The sequence below is a fragment of the Chiloscyllium plagiosum genome, unplaced genomic scaffold (assembly GCF_037043375.1).
Source record: "Chiloscyllium plagiosum isolate Xiang-an unplaced genomic scaffold, Cpla_swu_hap1 HiC_scaffold_4, whole genome shotgun sequence".
NCBI lineage: Eukaryota > Metazoa > Chordata > Chondrichthyes > Orectolobiformes > Hemiscylliidae > Chiloscyllium > Chiloscyllium plagiosum.
The window spans coordinates 32,932,475-32,953,807 of record NW_028270142.1 but is presented as its reverse complement, the minus strand read 5'-3'; the positions used below and the strand labels follow the sequence as shown (position 1 = coordinate 32,953,807).

Genomic DNA, 21,333 nt, shown 5'->3' with positions numbered 1-21,333 from the left:
AATCTTTAACAGTATGGTAGTCCCAGTCTCTGGAAAATTAAAATATCCTACCATAAGTACCCTACTATTGTTATAGATAACTGACCTCCTTATAAATTTATTTCTCAAATTCCTGCTGGCTACTGGGATCGGGGTTGGGGTGGGTGCTACAGTACAATCCCAATAAGGTAATCACCCTTTTTTTAAAAAAAAAAAATCTCCTCAGTTCTGAATAAATTTCCTTGAATGTATTCCCAGAAATATCCTCCTTAAAAACTGATGTCGTAATATTATCCCTAATCAAAAACATCACTGCCCCTCTTCTCTATCCTTCCTATAGCATCTATACCCTGTAACATTCTGCTGCCAGTTCTGTCCATCACTGAGCCATGTCTCTGTAATTGCTATGATATCCCAGTACCATATTCCCAATCGTGCCCTAAGTTCATCTGCCTTATCTGACTTCTTGCATTGAAATAAATGCAGTTTAATCTTGTTCTCTGTTTTGTTCCTGCCTGCCCTGACCATTTGATTCACTCCTTTTCCCAAATGTACCAGTCTCAGATGGATCTCTTTCCTCACTGGGTCCCAACCTCTACCCCCTTACTCGTTTAAACTCCCAAATAGCTCCAGCAATCTCCCTTCCAACTCAGGGGCAATCTGTCCTTCTTAAACATGTCACTCCTACTCCAGAAGAGATTCCAATTATCCAAATACGTGAATCCTTCAACCCTACAACAGCTCCCCAGCCATGCATTCATCTGCTCAATCCTCCTATTCCTACCCTCATGAGCTCGTGGCACCAGGAGTAATCCAGATATTACTACCCTCGAGGACCTCCTTTTTAAATTGCTAATTTCCTATATTTCTCCTCAGAACCTCTTTTTTTTTTTTAAATCTAATGCCATTAGTTGCAATTTGTACAATGATCTCCAGTTGGCCCCTCTCCCCTTTGAGAATATTCTGCAGAGATATCCTTGATCCTGGCACCAGGGAAACAACACACTATTCCAATTTATCGTTGACTGCAGAAATGTCCGTCTGTGCCTCCGACTACAGTCCCCTATCACAATCGATCACTTGGACCCTGATGTACCCCTTATTACATGACAGCTAGCTTCAGTACCAGAAACCTAGCTGTCAGTGCTACATTCCAAAGAGTCCATCACCCCCTATATTTTCCAAAGGTGCATACCTGTTTAAGATGGTGTTAGCTACAGGAGACTCCTGCACTATCTGGCTCCCTTATCTACCTTTCCTGAACATAACCCTTTACCTGACTGTACCTGCAGTTTTTCTCCCTTCCTGCAAATGCCATCCATCACACCCTCTAGCTCCCATAATTGCCTCTAACTGTCATTCCAACTGATCAGATAGGATTTGCAACCGAACACACTTCCGACAGATGTAATCATCAGTAACATAGAAACTCTTCCTAAGCTCCCACATCCAACAGAAAGAGCACATCACACTACTAAAGGCCATCTTTGCACCTTAATAATCTACAAACCCAGAAAATAGCTGAAAAATGTGTTGCTGGAAAAGCGCAACAGGTCAGGCAGCATCCAAGGAGCAGGAGAATCGACGTTTCGGGCATAAGCCCTTCTTCAAGATTTCTGAAGAAGGGCTTATGCTCGAAATATCGATTCTCCTGCTCCTTGGATGCTTCCTGACCTGCTGCACTTTTCCAGCAACTCATTTTTCAGCTCTGATCTCCAGCATCTGCAGTCCTCACTTAAACCCAGAAAATAGCACAGTCTTACTGCTCAAAAACACTGCTCCAAGCTAACTTAGTATTTATGTTTAATATCCAAGTTTAAACAAGAGACAGATCTCAAAAACATATGATAAAACAAGAACCTACTCTACTTAGTGTTGTACCTAAAAAAGTTACACTTAAAACAAAACAGCCACTTAGCTGGTCCATGCCGTGAGCTCCCCCATACAGGTTTCCCCAAGGTGAGTTGTGAATTTTGCTGTTGTTTATTTTTCTTAGAAGAACTGCAATGTTCAAGGATACTTGAAACCAAACAGCAGAGGCCGTTAGCTGTGCAGGTTCACTGCTGGGCCAAACAGCTATGCAAATTTTCTTCATTTGATTCACTTCCCATGCATCCACTACCTTTGTCTCTCTTCTTGATTTTCACAGTGCCGTTATTTTGATTTTTCTTCCCCCCCCCCCCCCCCCCAAGTTCCAAAACAATGCAACTGCCATAAAATAGTTATTACTTCTGAGAATTTGAGGAAATCAGCACCAACACTTAAAATACCTCAAAGGAGCAGCTCTTACAGCTGCGCTTCCCCGCCCCCCTTGGATTATCTGGAAAAACTATTTGACCTCATCATTACCAACCTGCTGACTACACATGCATCTGTCCACGACAGTATTGGTAAATGATCATCGCACAGTCCTTGTGGAGACAAAACTCCAGTTTTCACATTGAGAATACCCTCCATTATAACGTGCAGCATTATCACCGTGCTAAATAGGACAGACTTTGACCAGATCTAGCAACTCAAGACCAGACATGCAGTGCCTTGTGGATACCAACAGCAGCAGAATTGTACTCCAGCAAAATCTGCAACCTCATGGGCTGGCACATGATTACTAAGGCAGGGGATCAACCCTGATTCAACAGAGTGCAGGAAGGCATGCCAGGAACAGCACCTGGCATGCCTAAAAATTAGGGGGCAACCTGATGAACCTTCCAAACAGAACTACTTGCAATGTAAACAACATAAGCAGCAAGTGATAGACAGCAAGAGCTCAGCAATCCCATAACCAACAGTGCAGATCTAAACATTGTAGTCCTTCCACATATAGTCTTGAACGGTCATGGACAACTAAACAACTCTCTGGAAATAGCAACTTCACAAGTATCCCCATCCTCAATGATACAGAGCCCAACACCTCAGTACAAAAGATAAGGCTGAAGCATTCACCTTAATCTTCAGCCAAGATGCCAAGTGGATGAACCAACTCACACTCCTCCAGTTGTCCTCAGCATTATAGATATCAGTCTTCAGCCAATTCTATTCATTCCACATGACATCAAAAAATGACTGGAGGCACTGAATACTGCAAAGGCTATAAGCCTTGACAACGTTCCAGCAATAGTAGTGAAAACTTGTCCTCCAGAATCTGTCACTCCCCAAGCCAAGCTGTTCCACTATAGTTACAACACTGGCATCTACCTAATAAATGTGTAAAATTGTCCAGATATATCTTGTACACAAAAAGCAACCCTGTCCCATCAGTCTACTCTCAATCATCAGTGCTGTCAAGCAGTATCCACACGGCAAGACAGGATTTTGACACCTGGTTTGAATTCCACAAGAGCTCCTCAGCTCCTTACCTCAAAAAAGCCTTGGTTCAAACATAGACAAAAATGCTGCATTCCAGAGGTGAGGGGAGTACGATAGCCCTTGACATCAAGGAGTCCTAGCAAAACTGGAGATCAATGGATTTTAGAGGTCAAACTCTCTGCCCGCTGGCATATAGGAAGAGGATTTGGTTGTTCAAGGTCAGTCTCTCAGATCCTCGATATCTCAGCAGGTGTTCCTCAGGGTAGTGTCCTTGGCACAACCATCTTCAGCTGATTCAATGACCTTTCCTAATCATAAGGTCAAAAGTAGGAATGCTCCCAAGAAGATTCCCAGTCCCGACTCCTCTGATGTGCAAAAGCAATAGGGCCTGGACAATATCCAGGCTTGGGCTGAAAAAAGTGGCAAGTAACATTTGTGTCACAGGCAATGACCATATCCAGAAAGAGATAATCTAAACACCATCCCTCGACATTCAATGGTGTTACCATCACTGACCCCACTATCAACATTCTGGGGGTTACCACTGACCACAAACCCAACTGGACTTACCATAACTGTCGCTACAAGAACAGGTCAGAGGGTGGGAATACTGCAGAGAGTAACTCACCTGACTCAAAGCCTGCCTACCACCTACAAGGCACAAGGCAAGAGTGCGATGGAATATTCCCCACTTCCCTGGATGGATGAAGCGGCAACACCCATGAAGCTTGACACCATCCAGTACAAAGTAGCAGCTTGATTGGCACCACATCCACAAGCATCCATTCTCTCCACCACTTATGCCAAGTAGCAGCAGTGTGTACTATCTACAAAATCACTGCAGAAATTCACCAAGGCTCCTTTACACAGCATCTTCCAAACCCTCAATCAATAACATCTCGAAGGACAAGGGCTGCTGATACATGGGAACACCACCAGCTGCAAATTCCCCTCCAGGCCACCCTCCATCTTGACTTGCAAATATATTGCTGATCCTTCACTGTCCCTGCATCAAAATTTTGGCATTCCCTCCTTAAGGGCATTGTGGGTTAACCTACAGCCTGTGAAGTGCAGTGGTTCAAGAGTGCAGTAAATCACCACTTTCTTATAGACAACTTAGGAACAGAAACTAAATGCTGGCCAGCTAGTGATGCACACATTCCATGAATAAATTTTAAAAGCTATGATAAGCATAGTTACGTGGATCGGGGTTATGTGGACGTTGCTATATGTGCAGAGTATGTTAAAAAAGAATGAGTTGATTATCCAAACTTCCATCTGGAAAGCTGATGCCAGACTCTATCAAAGACCTGGCTCAAAGAAGAGCAGGACTGTATTAAATATTCCAAAATACGTTTTCCTATCTTTCATAAATCCTGTAAGGAGGAAGGATAGCAGTTGTAAGAACAATTCAGCAGTGGAATAAAGGATGCTCCAGATGAGTAATGAACAAATGTATTAGACCAGAGCCAAGGAACCAAAAAAGTGAAATTACACTATTTTGTGCAAGCTATAGTCAACTAGTGGGAAAAATAAAGAAGAACAAATTTGCAAGAAAATTACAGAAAGTGCAAGAATCAAAGTATTTATAATGTGGAACTTTCAAATATAAAGTATAAAATGCAATGGTAGTGTGATGAACAAAGAGCAAGATTTCCTCGATTTCCTCAATGGATTGGAAACAGCATTAAGTTTCCGATCCATTGAGAATAGAAGCACTACTGTACCTGGCTCTTAAAAACAAAATTAGACAAATGGATCAAGTGTCAATACAGGATCATTTACTAGAGTTCTTTGAGAAAATAGATAAAAGGGGAGATTAGTACATCCAAATCTGTTCGGACTTCCAAAAGGCTTTTGATAAGGTAGCACATATTAATACATGAGGATATTTAATAAGTTAAGAGCCCATGGTGTTGGGAGTAGTATACAAGCATAGTTCTGCACTCTGAAGATAGTCAGAGTTGGGAATAAGGGGTATTTTCAGGATTGCAACTAGGGGACTACCACAGAGATCATTGCTGGGGTTACAATTATTTATATATATTAATGGCTTGGACGATGGAAGTGAATATGCTATCACCAAGTTTGCTGATGACTCAAAAATAAATTGGAAGGAAAATAGTGAAGATGACATAGCATCTATTAAAGGTACGTTGACAGGTTGAATAGAGCAAAAACCTGACAGATTAAATATAACTTGCAAAAAATGAAAGGAACTTTGATAAAAGGAGGAGGATAATTATTTAAGTGGAGAAGACTGCAGAACACAGAGATCCTTACAAAATTTGAGTATACAAGTTCAGCAGGAAATAGAGATAATCAAATGTGGTTGGCCTTTGTTTCAAAGGGAATGGAATATAAAAATAGGGAGGCCTTGCTAATACCATACATGTCATTCCACAGCTAGAATACAGTAAATAGTTTTGCTCCCCTTGTCCAAGGGATGGTATGCTGAAATTGGAGGCAGTCTAGGGAAATTTCGCCAGTCTGATTCAGGTAGAGGAATTTTAATACGAGGAGGAGTTGGGTAAATTGGGATTGTACTCTTTGGAGTTCAGAAGAATGACAGGAGACCTTATTGAAATATACAAGATTCTTAGGTGGCTTGACAGAATTGATGAGAGAGGTGGTTTCTTCTTTTGGAAGAAGAATCAAGAACTAGATGACATAATCCCACAGTGAGAGGTCACGCATTTTGGACAAAGATGGGAAAAGATACCTTTTTCCCTCAGGAGGTACTGAAATTACGGAATTCTTTATTGCAAACGGTTGTCAAGGTTGGGTCATTAAGAAGATTTAAGACTGAGGTTGTGTTTTAAAAAATTCTCAAGGTCAGGTTCGTAGGAGAGTAGTCTGACACAGAACAAACGACCAAGAGGCGAGTCTGCTAGAATATGGGCATTTTATTCCCCGCAGCGTCGCCACAACCAACGGGTCTGGCTTATACTCACTCTACATGTTACCGGAACTGGGAGCCGTCAGTTCTCGTAGAGCGGTTGCCAACAACCCACGCTCGGCGGTTAAACGTAACCCCGGAGCAGACTCACCGAACTGGAGACTTTTCCAGCTGATATACTCTTTTCCAGATATAAACATTCATGTGAACAGCAGAGCAAGGCTAAAAAAACACATTCCATTCTGGTTACATACAGATAAGAAGATTCACACGGGGAGGTGTGTAATAAGATTCACACGGGACTAAGCAACACCTCCATTCCGGTTAGATTCACACATGTATTGGGACATAATTTTTAACCGTTTCACCACATTCCACTGCTTGGCCCAATACATGTGTTACATTATGATTCACACATGTATTGGGACATAATTTTACACCACAGGTTGACAGATGTTTAAGTCAGTAAGGGGATCAAGAGTTATGGGGACGAAGCAAGGAAGTGGAGTTTAGGGTCATCAGGTCAGCCACAATTTTATTGAACAGCAGAGCAGACCTGATGGGCCAAAATAGCCCATTACTGCTCCTACATTTTAGTTTATTTTGGGGACCCTGATCAGTGCCTCACAAGGTTAGAACTATCTATAGAAAAAGAACAGAAAATTCAGAGTAAGAATAATTAGCTCAGGGAAAGCCAACTTCATACAAATAGATTCAAGAACAGCTTCTTCCCCGCTGTTATCAGATTTTGAATGGACATCTAAGAATGTTGATTCTGATCTTTGTGCACTTTCTCTGCAGCTGTAACATTGCAATCTGCACGCTGTACCATACAAAGTGCATCAGGCTAGTGGAACAATCTGACTGTACAGTATGCAAAACAACACTTTTCACTGTATCTCTGTGCATATGACAACAAGAAATCAATTTCAGGAGGGTAAGATTATGCTCGCCAAATTCATAGGCTGACCGATCAAACGAACAATAATGGACTGTAGTTAAAGATAAAATAGTTCTGACATTGTCCAAGTATGTTCACAGAAAGGGAAAAGTCAGACAAATCCAGGGTTCCTGGACTACAGAAAACATGGAGGTTAAGAAAAATGAGAGAAAAAAAAAAGGTGCTTATGACATATGTTCTTGATTATATGAACTACTTGAAAAGGCTGAATACTGAAGGCTCAGAGAAAAGCAAAGAGAGTTTCAGAAGAGCAACTAACATAAAAGGAAGCCAAAAGTCTTCTATGGGCATATAAATAGCAAAATGGTGAGGATGAAGGACCAAAAAAATGCACAATTGGAGACAGAGTTCGCAGCTGAGGGATTAACTTGACATTTTGCTTTGGTTTTACCAATGAAGATAATACAGTGCAGATTTTGGCGAAAGAGTAGTAATTCATAGACTGGAAGGGTTTAAAATTGCTAAGGATATGGTATTAGATAGGTTATCGCTCCAGGACCTGAAATGTATCAAAAAATATAGAAAAAAGTGACAGTGGAAATTGTGTAATTTTTCCCAGTATTCCTTGGTGGTGCCAGAGGGACAGGAAAACTGAAAATTTTAGACCCTTGGAATGGAAAAGTAATTCCAGCAATTTACAGGTTCATTTAATCTTAGTGGTGGGAATAATACTCAAAACGATAACATGGGCCAAATGTAGGCAAATATGGAATAAAAGAACTGCAGATGCTATAAATCAGAAATAAAACAGAAGTTGCTAGTAAAGCTCAGCAGGTCTGGCAGCATCTGTGGAGAGAAATCAGACTTGGGTTTCCAGGGTTGAGGAAGGATCAATGATCAAAATGTTTCCTTAGATTTCTCTTCATGGACCAGTCAAGCTTTTCCAGCAACTTCTGTTTGTGTAAGCAAATATGGGTTCGTTAAAGAAAGCACAAATTTGTTAAGGAAAAAACATGTTTAATTAAGTCTTTAAAAAGCACCAGAAAGTTAACTGGGAAGGTGAAGGAGAGTAATCTTACTGATGTGGTGCTCGTAGATTTTCAAATTTGCGCCCTTAAACACAGATTTATGAACCAGATTATTATATTACTCACGAATTAAGAAATAAAGTTACTTGGATGTGAAATTGGGCAAGTGACAGAAAGATTATAGTGGTTAATGGATGGTTTTCGTAAGGGAGAAATGGTTAGAAGTGGAACTCTCGAGAGGGCTAATATTATGAGCTTGCTCTTCCTGATATATTAATAACCTAGACCTTAGTGTACAGGTGCAATTTCAAAACTTAAAGATGTATGAAACTTGAAAACATTATAAACTGAGTGTAGAACTTTAGGAAAACACGGACAATTTATTTGCAAAACAGACAAGCAGCAGATTAAATTTAATGCAGAGAAGTGTGAAAAGTTTTATTTTCATTGAATGTAAACAAAGAGGCAACATAAAAGGGTATAATTCTAAAAGGGGCAGTATAAGAGCAAAGGGACCAGGGTGTACATCTGCGTCAGTAAAGAGGGCAGGATAAATTGTTAGACCATGGTTATTAAAACATATAGCATGTTATGGACCAGGCCAGACCCCTCGAAACATTTCAAGAAGGTAGCCCAGAGTCTAATTTTTCTAGTTGTCTTAAGCAGGTTTAAGGTGGATATTCCAGGAGCGATAGCGCTGATCAAACCACTTCGTTTTAAACAAAACAGAATTTATTTACAAGATTACTGAGTGAAACAGACAAAAGAGAACAGAATATAGAATAACTTAACCAATCCAAAAACCCAACAGATCATCCCTAACTTAAATGATGCTGTTACAAATACTTGCAACAATCCCCATAAACACCCCTTGGCACAAAAGGGAAACATCAAACACAGGGTCTTACATGAGAGATGTCACAGAGGGACCTGCATCTTTAGGTACAGCAACGTTTTCAACACTACTGCTAAAAACCAAACCAAACCAGAGAAAGCAGAGCTGGGAGAACTGGCCACTCCCATTTCATTGTACAAGAGTTCCTTTCCAAAAAAAAACTCAAAAGCCTGTTGGCTGAGGCAGTATCTGTTAACTGTAATCAAACTGGCCCTAAACACTTCAACTTAGACTTTTTGGAGTCTGTGTCTTTTACAACCTCTCTGGGAACAAAAAAAAAGGATAACTTAACCTTGTTAAAACAGCAGCTTCGTCACACCTCCCCCTGAAAAAAAATGATCAATATCCAAAGATGGCTTCATTTTAAAACTCATTAATCTTAAGTGTTTGTACTCTACAAACATACACATTACATTGACTATAAACATGCAAAGATGTACAACAGACTGAAAAGGAATGTAGTTGTACTCCTACTATGGAACACCTCCATTTCTCATTCAAGCTATGACAATGCATCGACAATTACATTTTCTTGCCCTGCCACATGCACAATTTTCAAATTGAATGGCTATAATGACAAGCTAAACAGTTTAGCATTTTTGTCCTTAAAATTTCTCCACAAACTTCAATGGGTTATGGTCAGCATATATGATTGCCTCAGATACTTTACTAGTAATGTAAACATTGAAATGTTGCAACACCAACACCAAGCTCAAAGTTTCCTTCTCAACTGTTGAATATTTCTGCAAAAATACCAGATAGGTCTTTCTATCTTCTCACCTTCTTGCAAGAGCACAGCACCGACATCTGCATCACTTGTATCAATACCCACCTCGATCAGCTTTGCCTAATTAGGTGTGGCTAATACTGCGGCAGTGGTCAACACAGCTTTCAGGCTATCAAATGCCTTCTGACAGTCCACTTTCCACTGAAACTTCTTGCCTTTCTTCAGCAATTCAGTGAGTGGAGCAGCCACACGGCTAAAATTTGGTGCAAATTTTCAGAAAAATCCACTCAATCCCAGGAATCGTAGTACTGCTCTTTTTGTCGATGCTATGGAAAACTCCCCAATGAACATTTTTGTTTTTGCTTCCCGTGGGGCCATTTGTCCATGTCCAATAGCATTGGCCAGGAAGGTGACCAGGTCATCTATGTATTTGACACAATTGGGGAATCTGTCAATTCCCCCTAACCTTATTGGTTAGACTCTGAAATGTGGCTAGCACATTCTTCATATCAAATGGCATGACTTTAAGCTGATATAGTCCATTCGGTGTTACAAAAGCTGAAATTGCGTTCACTCTTTTTGACTTGCCCAGCATCCTGAGCAAGTCCAACTTATAAATATAAGTTGCTTGCCTCATCTTATGAACAGTCTTCCAAACGAAGAATCGGATATACATCAGTCTTTGCAACTGCACTGACTTTGCAATAGTCCACACGTTACTGTTGGGTACCATCTGGCTTTGGCACCATTACTGGAGGTGAGCTCAAGTCACTAACTCACTTTGATTGTGTCATCTTGGAGCAAGTGTTCAATCCCCTTTTGGACCAGTGCCAACTTTAGACGGTTTAGCTGATAAGGATGTTGCTTAATTGGAACAGCATCTCCTATATGTACATCATGTATAATTAGGTTAGTACTTCCCAGCATATTTCCACACGCCTCCCCATGTGATAGTAATAACTCTTTTAGGTCATTTTGATTTTCCCCTGCAAGGTAACTCAATTTATCCAAATTTTTTTTTACAACTTCCTCATTGTCCAATTTAATTTGTGAAATGTCAAATTCAGAATCCTCCGAACTTGGTACTTCCCCCTTTGTTGTAACCAATAACAGCCTCCTTTAGTTTTCCTTCCCTATCAAAATACCTTTTGAGCATATTCGCATGCTTTCTGACTGGAGTCCTTAACAAATAGTTCACCTCACTCAATTTCCTTTAGGCTTGATAAATTCCACTAAACCTTACTTTTAAGGTTCACCTGTCACTGCAAGTAACACTAATAACTTATCCCTGATAGCAAAATTGCGAGTTGTCGATTTCTTGTCTGCTTCCTGTTTCATTATGAGAAAGTGTAAGGTATGAGCAGGTAGGGAAAGAGTGAAGTTGCAAATTTTTGTGAAACAAAAGATTCAGTTAGCATGACTTGAATCAGATAAGAACTTGCAGTAAACAATGAGGTGCTAGAGGCAAGGGTAGTGGGTTAGAGGTGAAAAAGCATTCATTACGTAAAGCCAGTTAACAAGGTTAAGAACATCCATTGTATAATGCCAGATGGCTTAATCTTTACTATTGATGCTCGCTGATTGTAACTGCCACCCAATCAATATAGATGTTGCCTGAGTGGGAAGCTGCTCCCTGTAAGTGACTATAATTCCTTAAGAATCTGCTGTTCAAAAGAAGACTGAGAATTCATGTCCCTGTGCACATGGGTGATCGTTCTCTCTCCCTCCAGGGCCCGGAATAAAGATGAGGGAGGCAAATTTGCACTGTGTCTCTGAGCATTTTGCTTCGACTGAGGCGGGAACAGGACAAAAATAATTGTATGCTGTGATACTTTTAAATGTGGTCTAGCTAACTCCCCCGCTCTATTTAACCATTCCTAAAAATTTGACATGTAGTCCAAATATGTGGCCTCTGAGTTCTGATTTACCAATTTTTCCTTAATCAATTTTAGCAGTCCTCTCACTTCATGCCCAAAAACTAATCCAAATGGACTGAATTTGGTCAATTCATTTGCTGCATCTCCGATCGCAAAAAGTGCAAACAGAATTCCCTTACCCAAATCATCTAGATAGTCTTGACTATATGCCCTCAATATAGTCTTTAATGTCTGATGCCACTTGTGATTCTGGATGGTATGCAGTAGATTTGAATTACTTTAATCCTAAGCTATCCATACCTTCCTCGAACAATTTTGATGCAAAATTTGACCCTTGATCTGACTTTCTTTTTAAAATAGAATCCCTACAGTGTGGAAACAGGCTCTTCATCCCAACAAGCTCACACCAACCCTCCAAAGAGTAACCCACCCAGGGAGAGTAATAGTCCCATATCCTATTACTCCATATTTACCCCTGACTTAGGCACCTAACCTACACATCCCCGAACATGATAGGCAATTTAGTGCGGCCAATTCACCTAACCTGCACATCTTTGGACTGTGGGAGGAAACCAGAGTACCCAGAGGAAACCCACTTAGTCACTGAGAGAACGTACACAGTCGCCCAAGGCTGGAAGCGAACCCGGGTCCCTGGTGCTTTGAGGCAGCAGTGCTAACCACTGAGTCACCATGCCACCACTGGGGTTAGTCCGTGACTGGTGAAAAATTTGAGTAACTGCTCTACAATCCTTTTAGCTGTAATATTACTTAATGGAACAGCCTCTGAAAATGTAGTGGACGCAACCATTGTTGTTAACAAATACTGATTTCCAGTTTTTGTTTTAGGTAGTGGTCCTCTGCAATCAATTAAGACTCTTGTAAAAATGTTCCTCCAATGCAGGATTAGATTTTATTACTACTTGTGATTTTCCAATTACCAGACATGTATGACATATCTGGCAAAATTCAACTATATTCTTGTGCAGTCCAAGCCACTAAAAATGTTTTTCTCACTCCTACATGACTCCCTACTGGTAGCTCAGACACCACTCAACACCTCCTTTCTATAACTCACTAGCAAAACAACTTGATGAACTTCTGCCCATTTCTCATCTGCCTGAATATATGATGGTCTCCATTTCCTCATTAAGACATCATTAAGATAATAGCATTCAGGGATACATTGAGATATTTTCTGTGTATGCGTTTTGAAATAAGGGCTTTAAATTTTCATCTGCTGTAAGCAGAGTTTTGCTAATTCCATTTCAACTTCCTTATCTATATTCTTTGATCTCTCCTGCTTCAACTGGTGACTTTGTGACCACGTAACCACAGAGTCCAGAAAAATCCTAGAATGTGTCCCCTCCAATAGTTTGGTTGCCGAGTTTCCATTGGCTTTTCAACCACAGTACACAGCACCCCTACCCGTGAAACAGCTATAATCGTCAGCAAGGACAAATTGTATTCCTGGGAGTTGAGAATTTGTCCAGTACTTCTACCATGACTTCTCCACTCTTCACTGGACACTAACCTCACTTTACATAATTGAGTGCTTGTCTTACCGTGAATTCCCATTAACAGCAGCTTCTCTGGCAATGGTCCTTCAGAGGTGTATGGCTCATCTTTCAACATCACAGATTGAGAGAATCCTGTATCTTAAATATTGTAACCTATTTACCTGCTCTCCTGGCCTATGCAAGTAAACTTTACCTTCACTGGTATATGGTTTAAGATGATCTGGCACTTCCTTCTTAACCAACCTCTAACCAACTTATACATTTTGAAGCAGCTTTCTCGCCTCCACTGTGCTTTCTGTTACCACGCCATCAAAGTTCATTGGCTTATCCTGTCTTCCCACATCTGGCTTCCCAGTGCTTTTCCTAACCCACCAACGCTGTTTTCACATGGTTTACTTTATTGCAGTGAAAATATTAGAGCTTTTTAACTTCTCTGCCCCTTCAAGGGTTTCGTTTTTACCCAGTGGTACTTTATCTTTATGATTTTCATCAAGATCTACCTTTCCCTTTTCCCTACTTCTATCTCTCATGGATTGAAACTGATTTTGGAAGCCAATCTGATTTATGGACCAATTCAATTATCAGCCATTTCAGCTGTCAATCTTGCCATTTAACTCTCTGCTCTTCTATGAGATTTCACACTACTTCAGGAAGTGAATTTTTGAATTCCTCCAAATAATTGTCTCACTAAGGCCATCATAGGTTTGCTTTATTTTGAATGCCCGTACCTACCGATCAAAATTGCTTTGTTAATCCTAAATATAGATTTGACCAGGGTCCCTCCTTAGATTCCTGAAACGTTATCTATAGGCATCTGGCACAAGCTCATATGCACTTAAAATGGCTCTCTTCACTTCCTCATCACCCCAGATACCTCCTCTGATAGCGATGAGAGTCACTAGCTCTACCTACAAGTTTTGTTTGTATCAACAAAACCCACATGATCACTGGCCACTACATTCATTTAGCCACCCATTGAAATGAGATTAAAAAAGCTTCTGCACTCTTCTCATCAAATTTAGGCAATGCTTGAATATATTCAAACAGTTTCTCAGCAGGACCTTGGCTACCACGGGTTTGCTCAACCTCACTTTCTTCCTCACTAAGCTCACCTTCAGACTTCATCTCCAGCCTTAAGCTGATTTTCCTGTCTAAGCGCAAATTTCTGAAGTTTAAATACGTTCTTTCTTCCATTCCTCTCTATCCTCTGTTTTTTAATCGCAATTTAAACTTTTCCATTTGTTGCCCTTTCCTTGTCTTTTGCCCCTAACTCAAGTTGCTTCATTTTCAATTGAATTTTAGCTATCTCTAAAGATTCTGATAGTGTTTCCATCAAATTTAAATGCTGAGCTATTGTTGTAATTATATCTCCTTTCCTCACGGAAGGAGGCAGTTTCAACACCAGCTTGTCTGGTAATTCCAGCAGCTTGGCTTTAATCATCTTTTGCAAAACCCTCAGAAAACCCTTGGTGACTGAAAATGCCACTGATATCGCAAGCACTGTTTAAACCAACTGAATTCAACACCCAGAACACTCGCTGTCTTTGAACCCAACAACCCTAATCCCAAATCAGAACTAAACTGATCAGAACAAATCTAAAGAGCCCCCAATCTGTTATGGACCAGACCAGATCCCTCAAAACATTTCAAGGAGGTAGCCCAGACTAACTTTTCTAGTTGTTTTAAGCAGGTGTAAGGTGGATATTCCAGGAGATGCCGCTGGTAAAACCACTTGGTTTTAAGCAAAACATAATTTATCTACATGTTACTGAATGAAACACAAAAAACAGAATATAGAATAACTTAACCAATCCGAAAACCCAACAGATCATCCCCAACTTAAATGATGCTGTTCCAAGTACTTGCAACAATCCCAATAAACACCCCTTGGCACAAAAGGGAATCAAACACAGGGTCTTACAGGAGGGATGTCAGAGAGAGATTACTGACATGGACTTGCATCTTTGGGTCCAGCAGCATTTTCAACACTAAAAACCAAACCAAACCAGAGAAAGCAGAGCTGGGAGAACTGGCCACTCCCTTTTCATTGTACAAGAGTTCCTTTCCAAAACAAAACTCAAAAGCCTGTTGCCTGAGGCAGGATCTGTAAGCTGTAATCAAACTAGCCCCAAAACCCTTCAACTTAGACTTTTCAGAGTCTGCGGCTTTTACAAACTCTCTGAAAAAAAAACAAAGGACAACATAACCTTGTTAAAAGAGCAGCTTCATCACAAGTTGTCTAGGCTCTACAAATGAGGGTAGAAACAACAGAAGCAAGGAGTTGTTAAACTAGTTTTAAATATTGATTCAGCATCAACTTATGGATTTGATCTCGTTATCTCTCAAAACACAAACAGAAAAAACGTTGGAGAGTGGACTAAAGATTCACAAAATTGGTTCCACAGATGAAGCACCTCAATTCTGAGGAAGTGGTGGATGTCTGCACAATTATACTATCTAAAAGGTATTTAGATAAGCATATGAATAGAAAAGTTTAGGAGGGATATGTGCCATGAGCAGGCAAGTGGGACTAATTTAGTTTAGAATTATGTTTAGCATGGTCTGGTTGAACAGGGTTGAAGGGGATTTCTCTGTGTGGTACTGGAAAGCACAGCTGGTCAGGTGGCATCCAAGGAGCGGGAGAATTGACATTTCAAGCATTCCTGATGAAGGGCTTATGCTCGAAATGTCGATTCTCCTGCTTCTCGGATACTCCCTGGTGGGCTGTGCTTTTCCAGCGCCAGTCTTCAACCCCGAATGGGCTCCTCACCTTCGGATTTCTTTATAATCAATTGAAAGTTTTCTGAGGGTTTTGCAAAAGATGATTAAAGCCAAGCTGTTGGAATTACCAGACAAGCTGGTGTTGAAACTGCCTCCTTCCGTGAGGAAAGGAGATATAATTGCAACAATAGCGCAGCATTTAAATTTGATGGAAACACTATCAGAATCTTTAGAGATAGCTAAAATTCAATTGAAAATGAAGCAACTTGAGTTAGGGGCAATGTGGATAGATTACAGTAGTTGAGTGTGCTGTCCTTAAAGAAAAGAAATTTGAAAGGATATAACTATTACAAATCATAAGAGGTCTGGACTGAGTTAATGGGGGAAAAAAAAAGTTGTGGCTACTGATGGAAAGATCAAGGACAAGTGCAGGTTGAAGATAATTGGCAGAAATAACAGACAAGAAGTTTTTCCTCCTACACAAGAAATGGTCAGGATCTGCAAAGTACTGCCTGAGTCTGTTGGGAAGACAGGTTCAATCAAGACAATGAAGAAATTTTACGATCCAAGAATCCATGATCCATGTGCAAGAATACAGGGAGAGCCACAGAATGCCACTAGCTAAAGTAGTGCTTTCGAGAAACAGCACAAACACAGTGGGGCAAATGGCCTCTTTCCATGTAGTAAACATTCTGTTACTCCACAGTAGAAACAGCTGGACAAATTCAATTCAAAGTATGAATCTCACTGTGACTTCACACCTTTCCTACTGTCTAATCTCAAGCCATTCTTCTTTGAACTCTGGCCTTTCAGGCATCTTCCTCCTCCTTTGCTTCACAACTAGCAGTCATGCTTGTAACCTGCAAGGTCTCATGCTTTGAAATTCTCAATATCCCTCCACCTCTTTTACCATCAATATATTCTTAAAATCTTTACCATTATCACTAAACTTTTGCTCACCCTAAGTTTGCTATTTTTTCTATCAAGGTCTTTGCAAAACTTTGACAACATTAACTTAAGCCAAACTGAAACGATTGACGCACAATTTTTAAAAAAATTATGTTTTAGTAATGCTAACCCCAAAGCAAGGCCAGCCATGCAATAAATTAAACAAAATAATGTGCTTTCAATTGATTATAAAGAAATCCGAAGGTGAGGAGCCCATTCGGGGTTGAAGACTGGTGCTGGAAAAGCACAGCCCACCAGGGAGTATCCGAGAAGCAGGAGAATCGACGTTTCGAGCATAAGCCCTTCATCAGGAATGCTTGAAATGTCAATTCTCCCGCTCCTTGGATGCCACCTGACCAGCTGTGCTTTCCCAGTACCACACAGAGAGAAATCCCCTTCAACCCTGTTCAACCAGACCATGCTAAACATAATTCTAAACTAAATTAGTCCCACTTGCCTGCTCATGGCACATATCCCTCCTAAACTTTTCTATTCATATGCTTATCTAAATACCTTTTAGATAGTATAATTGTGCAGACATCCACCACTTCCTCAGAACTTCATTCCATACACAAACCAACTCTGCGTAGAAAATGTGTCCCTGTGTCATAACAACTCTGCAGTGGTTGATCAGAAAATATCAACAAAACCCTAGGTCAATGATACTTTTAAAAAGAACATTTTGTTCCTGGTAAAATAACTATTCACACATTTGGTCACTACATGTATTTTATTTAAAAATGCTTTACTTCCAAAATTCCCTACATTCTGATTATTTCCCAGTAAAAATATTCCAATATTAGCAAACTAATTAGTAATATTTTGAACAGTTTGTAGCTTTTAGCAAAATTTCACAAAATTATCACTGATCTCAGAAATCCTAGCACTGATATCAATGATGCGCACATACAAAGGATCATTGGTGAATTTCACCAAAATTCAAATCAGAACCGTGTCTACAGAGCAAAGAAAAAAGGTGGTACTGTCAGCCAAAGCCACAATTACATTATTTTGACTTGTTTTTAACCACAGGGGAAATAATAGCTGACTTGAGCTGCAAAGAAAATTATAGATGTTGCAGAGGTAAGATGTACCCCTCTCATGTTAAAGGTGACTATGTTACTGTGAAAGTTCACGATAAATAACAGGCTGGACAGGACGTTTTTTTCCGCTTAATGTTCCAGAACTCACCAAATATCGAAGAGGTGCTTTGGAACTGGAAAAAAAAGAGATTTTTAAATTTTTTAAGAAGTTTTTTTTTTAAAAAACTTCAAAATCACAGACCCCAAGTTTGACACTGACTGTGTTTAACCACAATGAAGTGATCTGATAACAAGAGATGCAAAATGGTTTCATGTTGCGGGGTGCGTTATCAGTCTGATCAATTTTCATTTAGGATATTGATACGGTGAAGCAAACAGATGTGGTATACCTGGATTTCAGCAATGCTGAAATTTCAGTTTCTCTGGAAGAGCTAGTACAGAAAATAAAGTTAACAGGAATCAAAGGTGGTTGATAGTGAATACGCAATGACTGAGCAAAGAATGATGTGATGTTTACCACTGGGGTTACTCCAGGAATCTATTATGGAATTTCCTGTTTAATATCTTAACAAAATTAATGATCTATAGTTGTGTCACAAGCACGATATCTAATTTTATAGATGATACAAATCTGATAAACAAGGTAGATTGAAAAGCTGAACAGCACAAGCAACAAAACATTTTGAATATACATGGGACTTTAACACACGGTAGCAGATTAAAATCAATGTAGAGAAGCATTCACTTGAAAAGATTTTCAGAAAGCAGGCTTTTAGATGAAAAAGGTCACATGCAGAGAAAATGAAATAATTTTGGAAATCCTAACAGACAATAATAGTACAAATGTCACAACAATGCCATCAGCCAACAGATAAAGCAAATTAGATATTGGGATATTTTAAAAGATGAATATTAAGCTAAAATAGTGAGGTCATCCTGCTACTCCATACATCATCATTGATATGCCTGCAATTAGTTTATTATGTACAGTTCTAGTTCCCAAAGTACACATATTGCAATATAAAAAGGTTAGTAGTTTTTGGATTCTAATGGAAGTAGACAACATAGACCACGACAAGCTAATTCACTTTGACCTGACAGGAAGAAACTTCAGATGCAGATGAGTAAATGAAAAGGATCTATGGATTGGATTTCCATGAAGGTGTAGTAGCACACAAGACTGAGTAACTTATTTTGATGTCCAAAACATTTACTAGGATATGGTAATACACATATAACATATACTGTACATACACAAGGTTCCATTCAAATTTGCAAATCTCAAGTGTTCCTGTGGAAGATCCTAAGCAGATGTCGAGTGATTGTCCACACAATCAGGTCCAGAACAGCCATAATTTCATTGAATGGCAATGAAGAGCTAAATGTTATCTCATATTCTGATGTAGTTTAGAAAAAAATAATCTTAGCTAATGATCACAAATTTCCCTATTTTATCGTTGTACTGATGCAATTTCCCCTCACTAACAACTCCAGATTTCAAATGCAAAAAAGGGGAAAATCAAAATCCACAAAAGGAAGCAAAAGTGGCAAACTGTTCTCCATCCATTTCAAAAGGTTCAAAGAGCATCTGCACAACTCAACACTCCTTCACATGAAGAGCTGATAAAGTGACTGATTACAAACTAGAGAAGCAAACAAAAGAAAAACTAAAAAGCCAATAACATATTAGTAGTTTTGTCATAGTCAACAAATCATTTCCATTTTGGCTAGAAGGTGCAGTCAAAATCTTTATCATTCAAGTTAAAATATTTCTATCGCAACTACTAAACTCGATTCACATCACACCCTCCCCAACAGCTCCAACACCTTACCCCATCCCATCTAAAGCAAAGTATAATAGCTTAATATCTTAAGCAATGTTATGAAAACATGTTTGGACCGCCCATTTAAAATAAAACAAAAGAACAAGGCCAATGTCGCATAGCAGTTTCAAGTGCCTGTGAGGTGTGGTTGAGATTTTAAATACCGATGATTTCACCAAACTACAATTACTCTTTGGTGCAAATGAACCCGCTGGCATTTACACAAACAGATTGTTCACTCGGTAAAAGCACGTAAGTCGCCTGGGACGACAACAATGCACCAAACACTTGTCTGACAATCAGCTGGTGCCCTTTTAAAGCGCAGCTCTGCAGTTCCCCGCCAACTCCCAAACAAGAAACGTGCGGACTCCCTCCCAGACACAATAAACCGACCACCACCTCCTCTCTCTCCCCCCCAACTTAAAACCTCCTGGTGACCAACTATCCTCTCTCCCCTCCACCCTCTTAACCCCACTCCCATCTCGCAGCTGTCGCTGCTATAACACCCGGACAGGCAAAGACAATCAACCCACTGAGGTCCGAGGGCGCAGGCCTCGGCCTCGGCCTCGGCATCATCCATCCGACAGAGAGGGTTGGGAAGGGGAGACTCACCTCAAAGCGGCCGCGGGTGATGCCATTCATGGCTCTTGGCTCTGGCTCGCGGCCGCTCCCGGATCCAACATGGACACACCAACCGCCGCCTGACGTCACACCCTTAAACACCAACCACCTTTTTCAAAAAAAACAGCCACTTTTACCCTCCCCGTTTTTCAGGCCGCGGCTACAATAAAAATAGGAGCAAATTCGCCGTGACATCAGAGCATGCCCCTTGAAACACACTTCTTTTTTTGAAAAGTTTAGCTGCAGGCGACGCTCCCTCCTCCCCCCGCCCCGCTGTCATGGAGTCAGGAATTGGGCGCATGGAGGTTGCTTGTTTGGGTTTTTGCACTCTATCGCTCCACTGCTGCTGAACGGAGTAACGGTTTATTGTTCGCACACGTCCCCGTTCCTCAACAGAAGGGAGGGGAGGTGTGAAAAACCCTCCAGATCCCCCTCTGACCAAGTCACTTTTCCTGACTTATCCCCTCTGTTGTTAAGTGCTGGAAGTCTGAGCTAATTCACGAATTTGAAATAAATGCCGGGAACACTCTGCAAGTCTGGCACTTGCACAGAGTTAAATAGAGTTCATGATTGACCTTTTTATGCAGAACTGAAAAAAAATGTTAAGATGATCGTGTGACAAAAGGACAAGTATTTGAGAGGGTGGAAGAAATTTCAGTCTTGGTCATGTACTACTAAAAAATATTTACAAAGTCTGATAATATACGGAAAACACCAGTTTCATTCCAGAGACAGAACACTGTGGTAACATCTTTCTATCGGTCTGCAAGGGACAATAAGATCATGTGAAAATTGTATCACTTCCTTTGATGATGTCATATTGGTATTTCACAGTCTTAACCCCATTCCACACAATTCAAACACTGCAAGCTAGAAACTGGCATTCAAAGTCGGTGCTTGATTGTTTTTTCTCGAGGAGATAGCCAAAACAGGGAAGCTGGCACTTTAGTTATAGAGTCATAGAGATGTACAGTACGGAAACAGACCCTTCGGTCCAACTCATCCATGCCGACCAGATACCCTAACCTAATCTAGTCCCATTTGCCAG

General features: G+C 40.3%; 1 protein-coding gene across 3 annotated transcripts in view; it reads right to left on the bottom strand.

Annotated features, from left to right (window-relative positions):
* fbxl2 (F-box and leucine-rich repeat protein 2) overlaps positions 1–20,586 on the bottom strand; it is a 184,473-nt gene extending 163,887 nt beyond the window's left edge. Inside the window, exon 1 of one of the 3 annotated variants that reach the window (XM_087986131.1) lies at positions 20,277–20,586. In XM_087986131.1, coding sequence (XP_087842257.1) covers positions 20,277–20,306 — 30 coding nt within the window. In that variant the 5' untranslated portion in view covers positions 20,307–20,586. Of the gene's footprint in view, positions 1–19,095; positions 19,123–20,276 lie in introns of those variants that run through there. The other 2 variants (XM_043688900.2, XM_087986132.1) reach the window with 2 other exon arrangements.
* Positions 20,587–21,333: the final 747 nt, after the last annotated feature.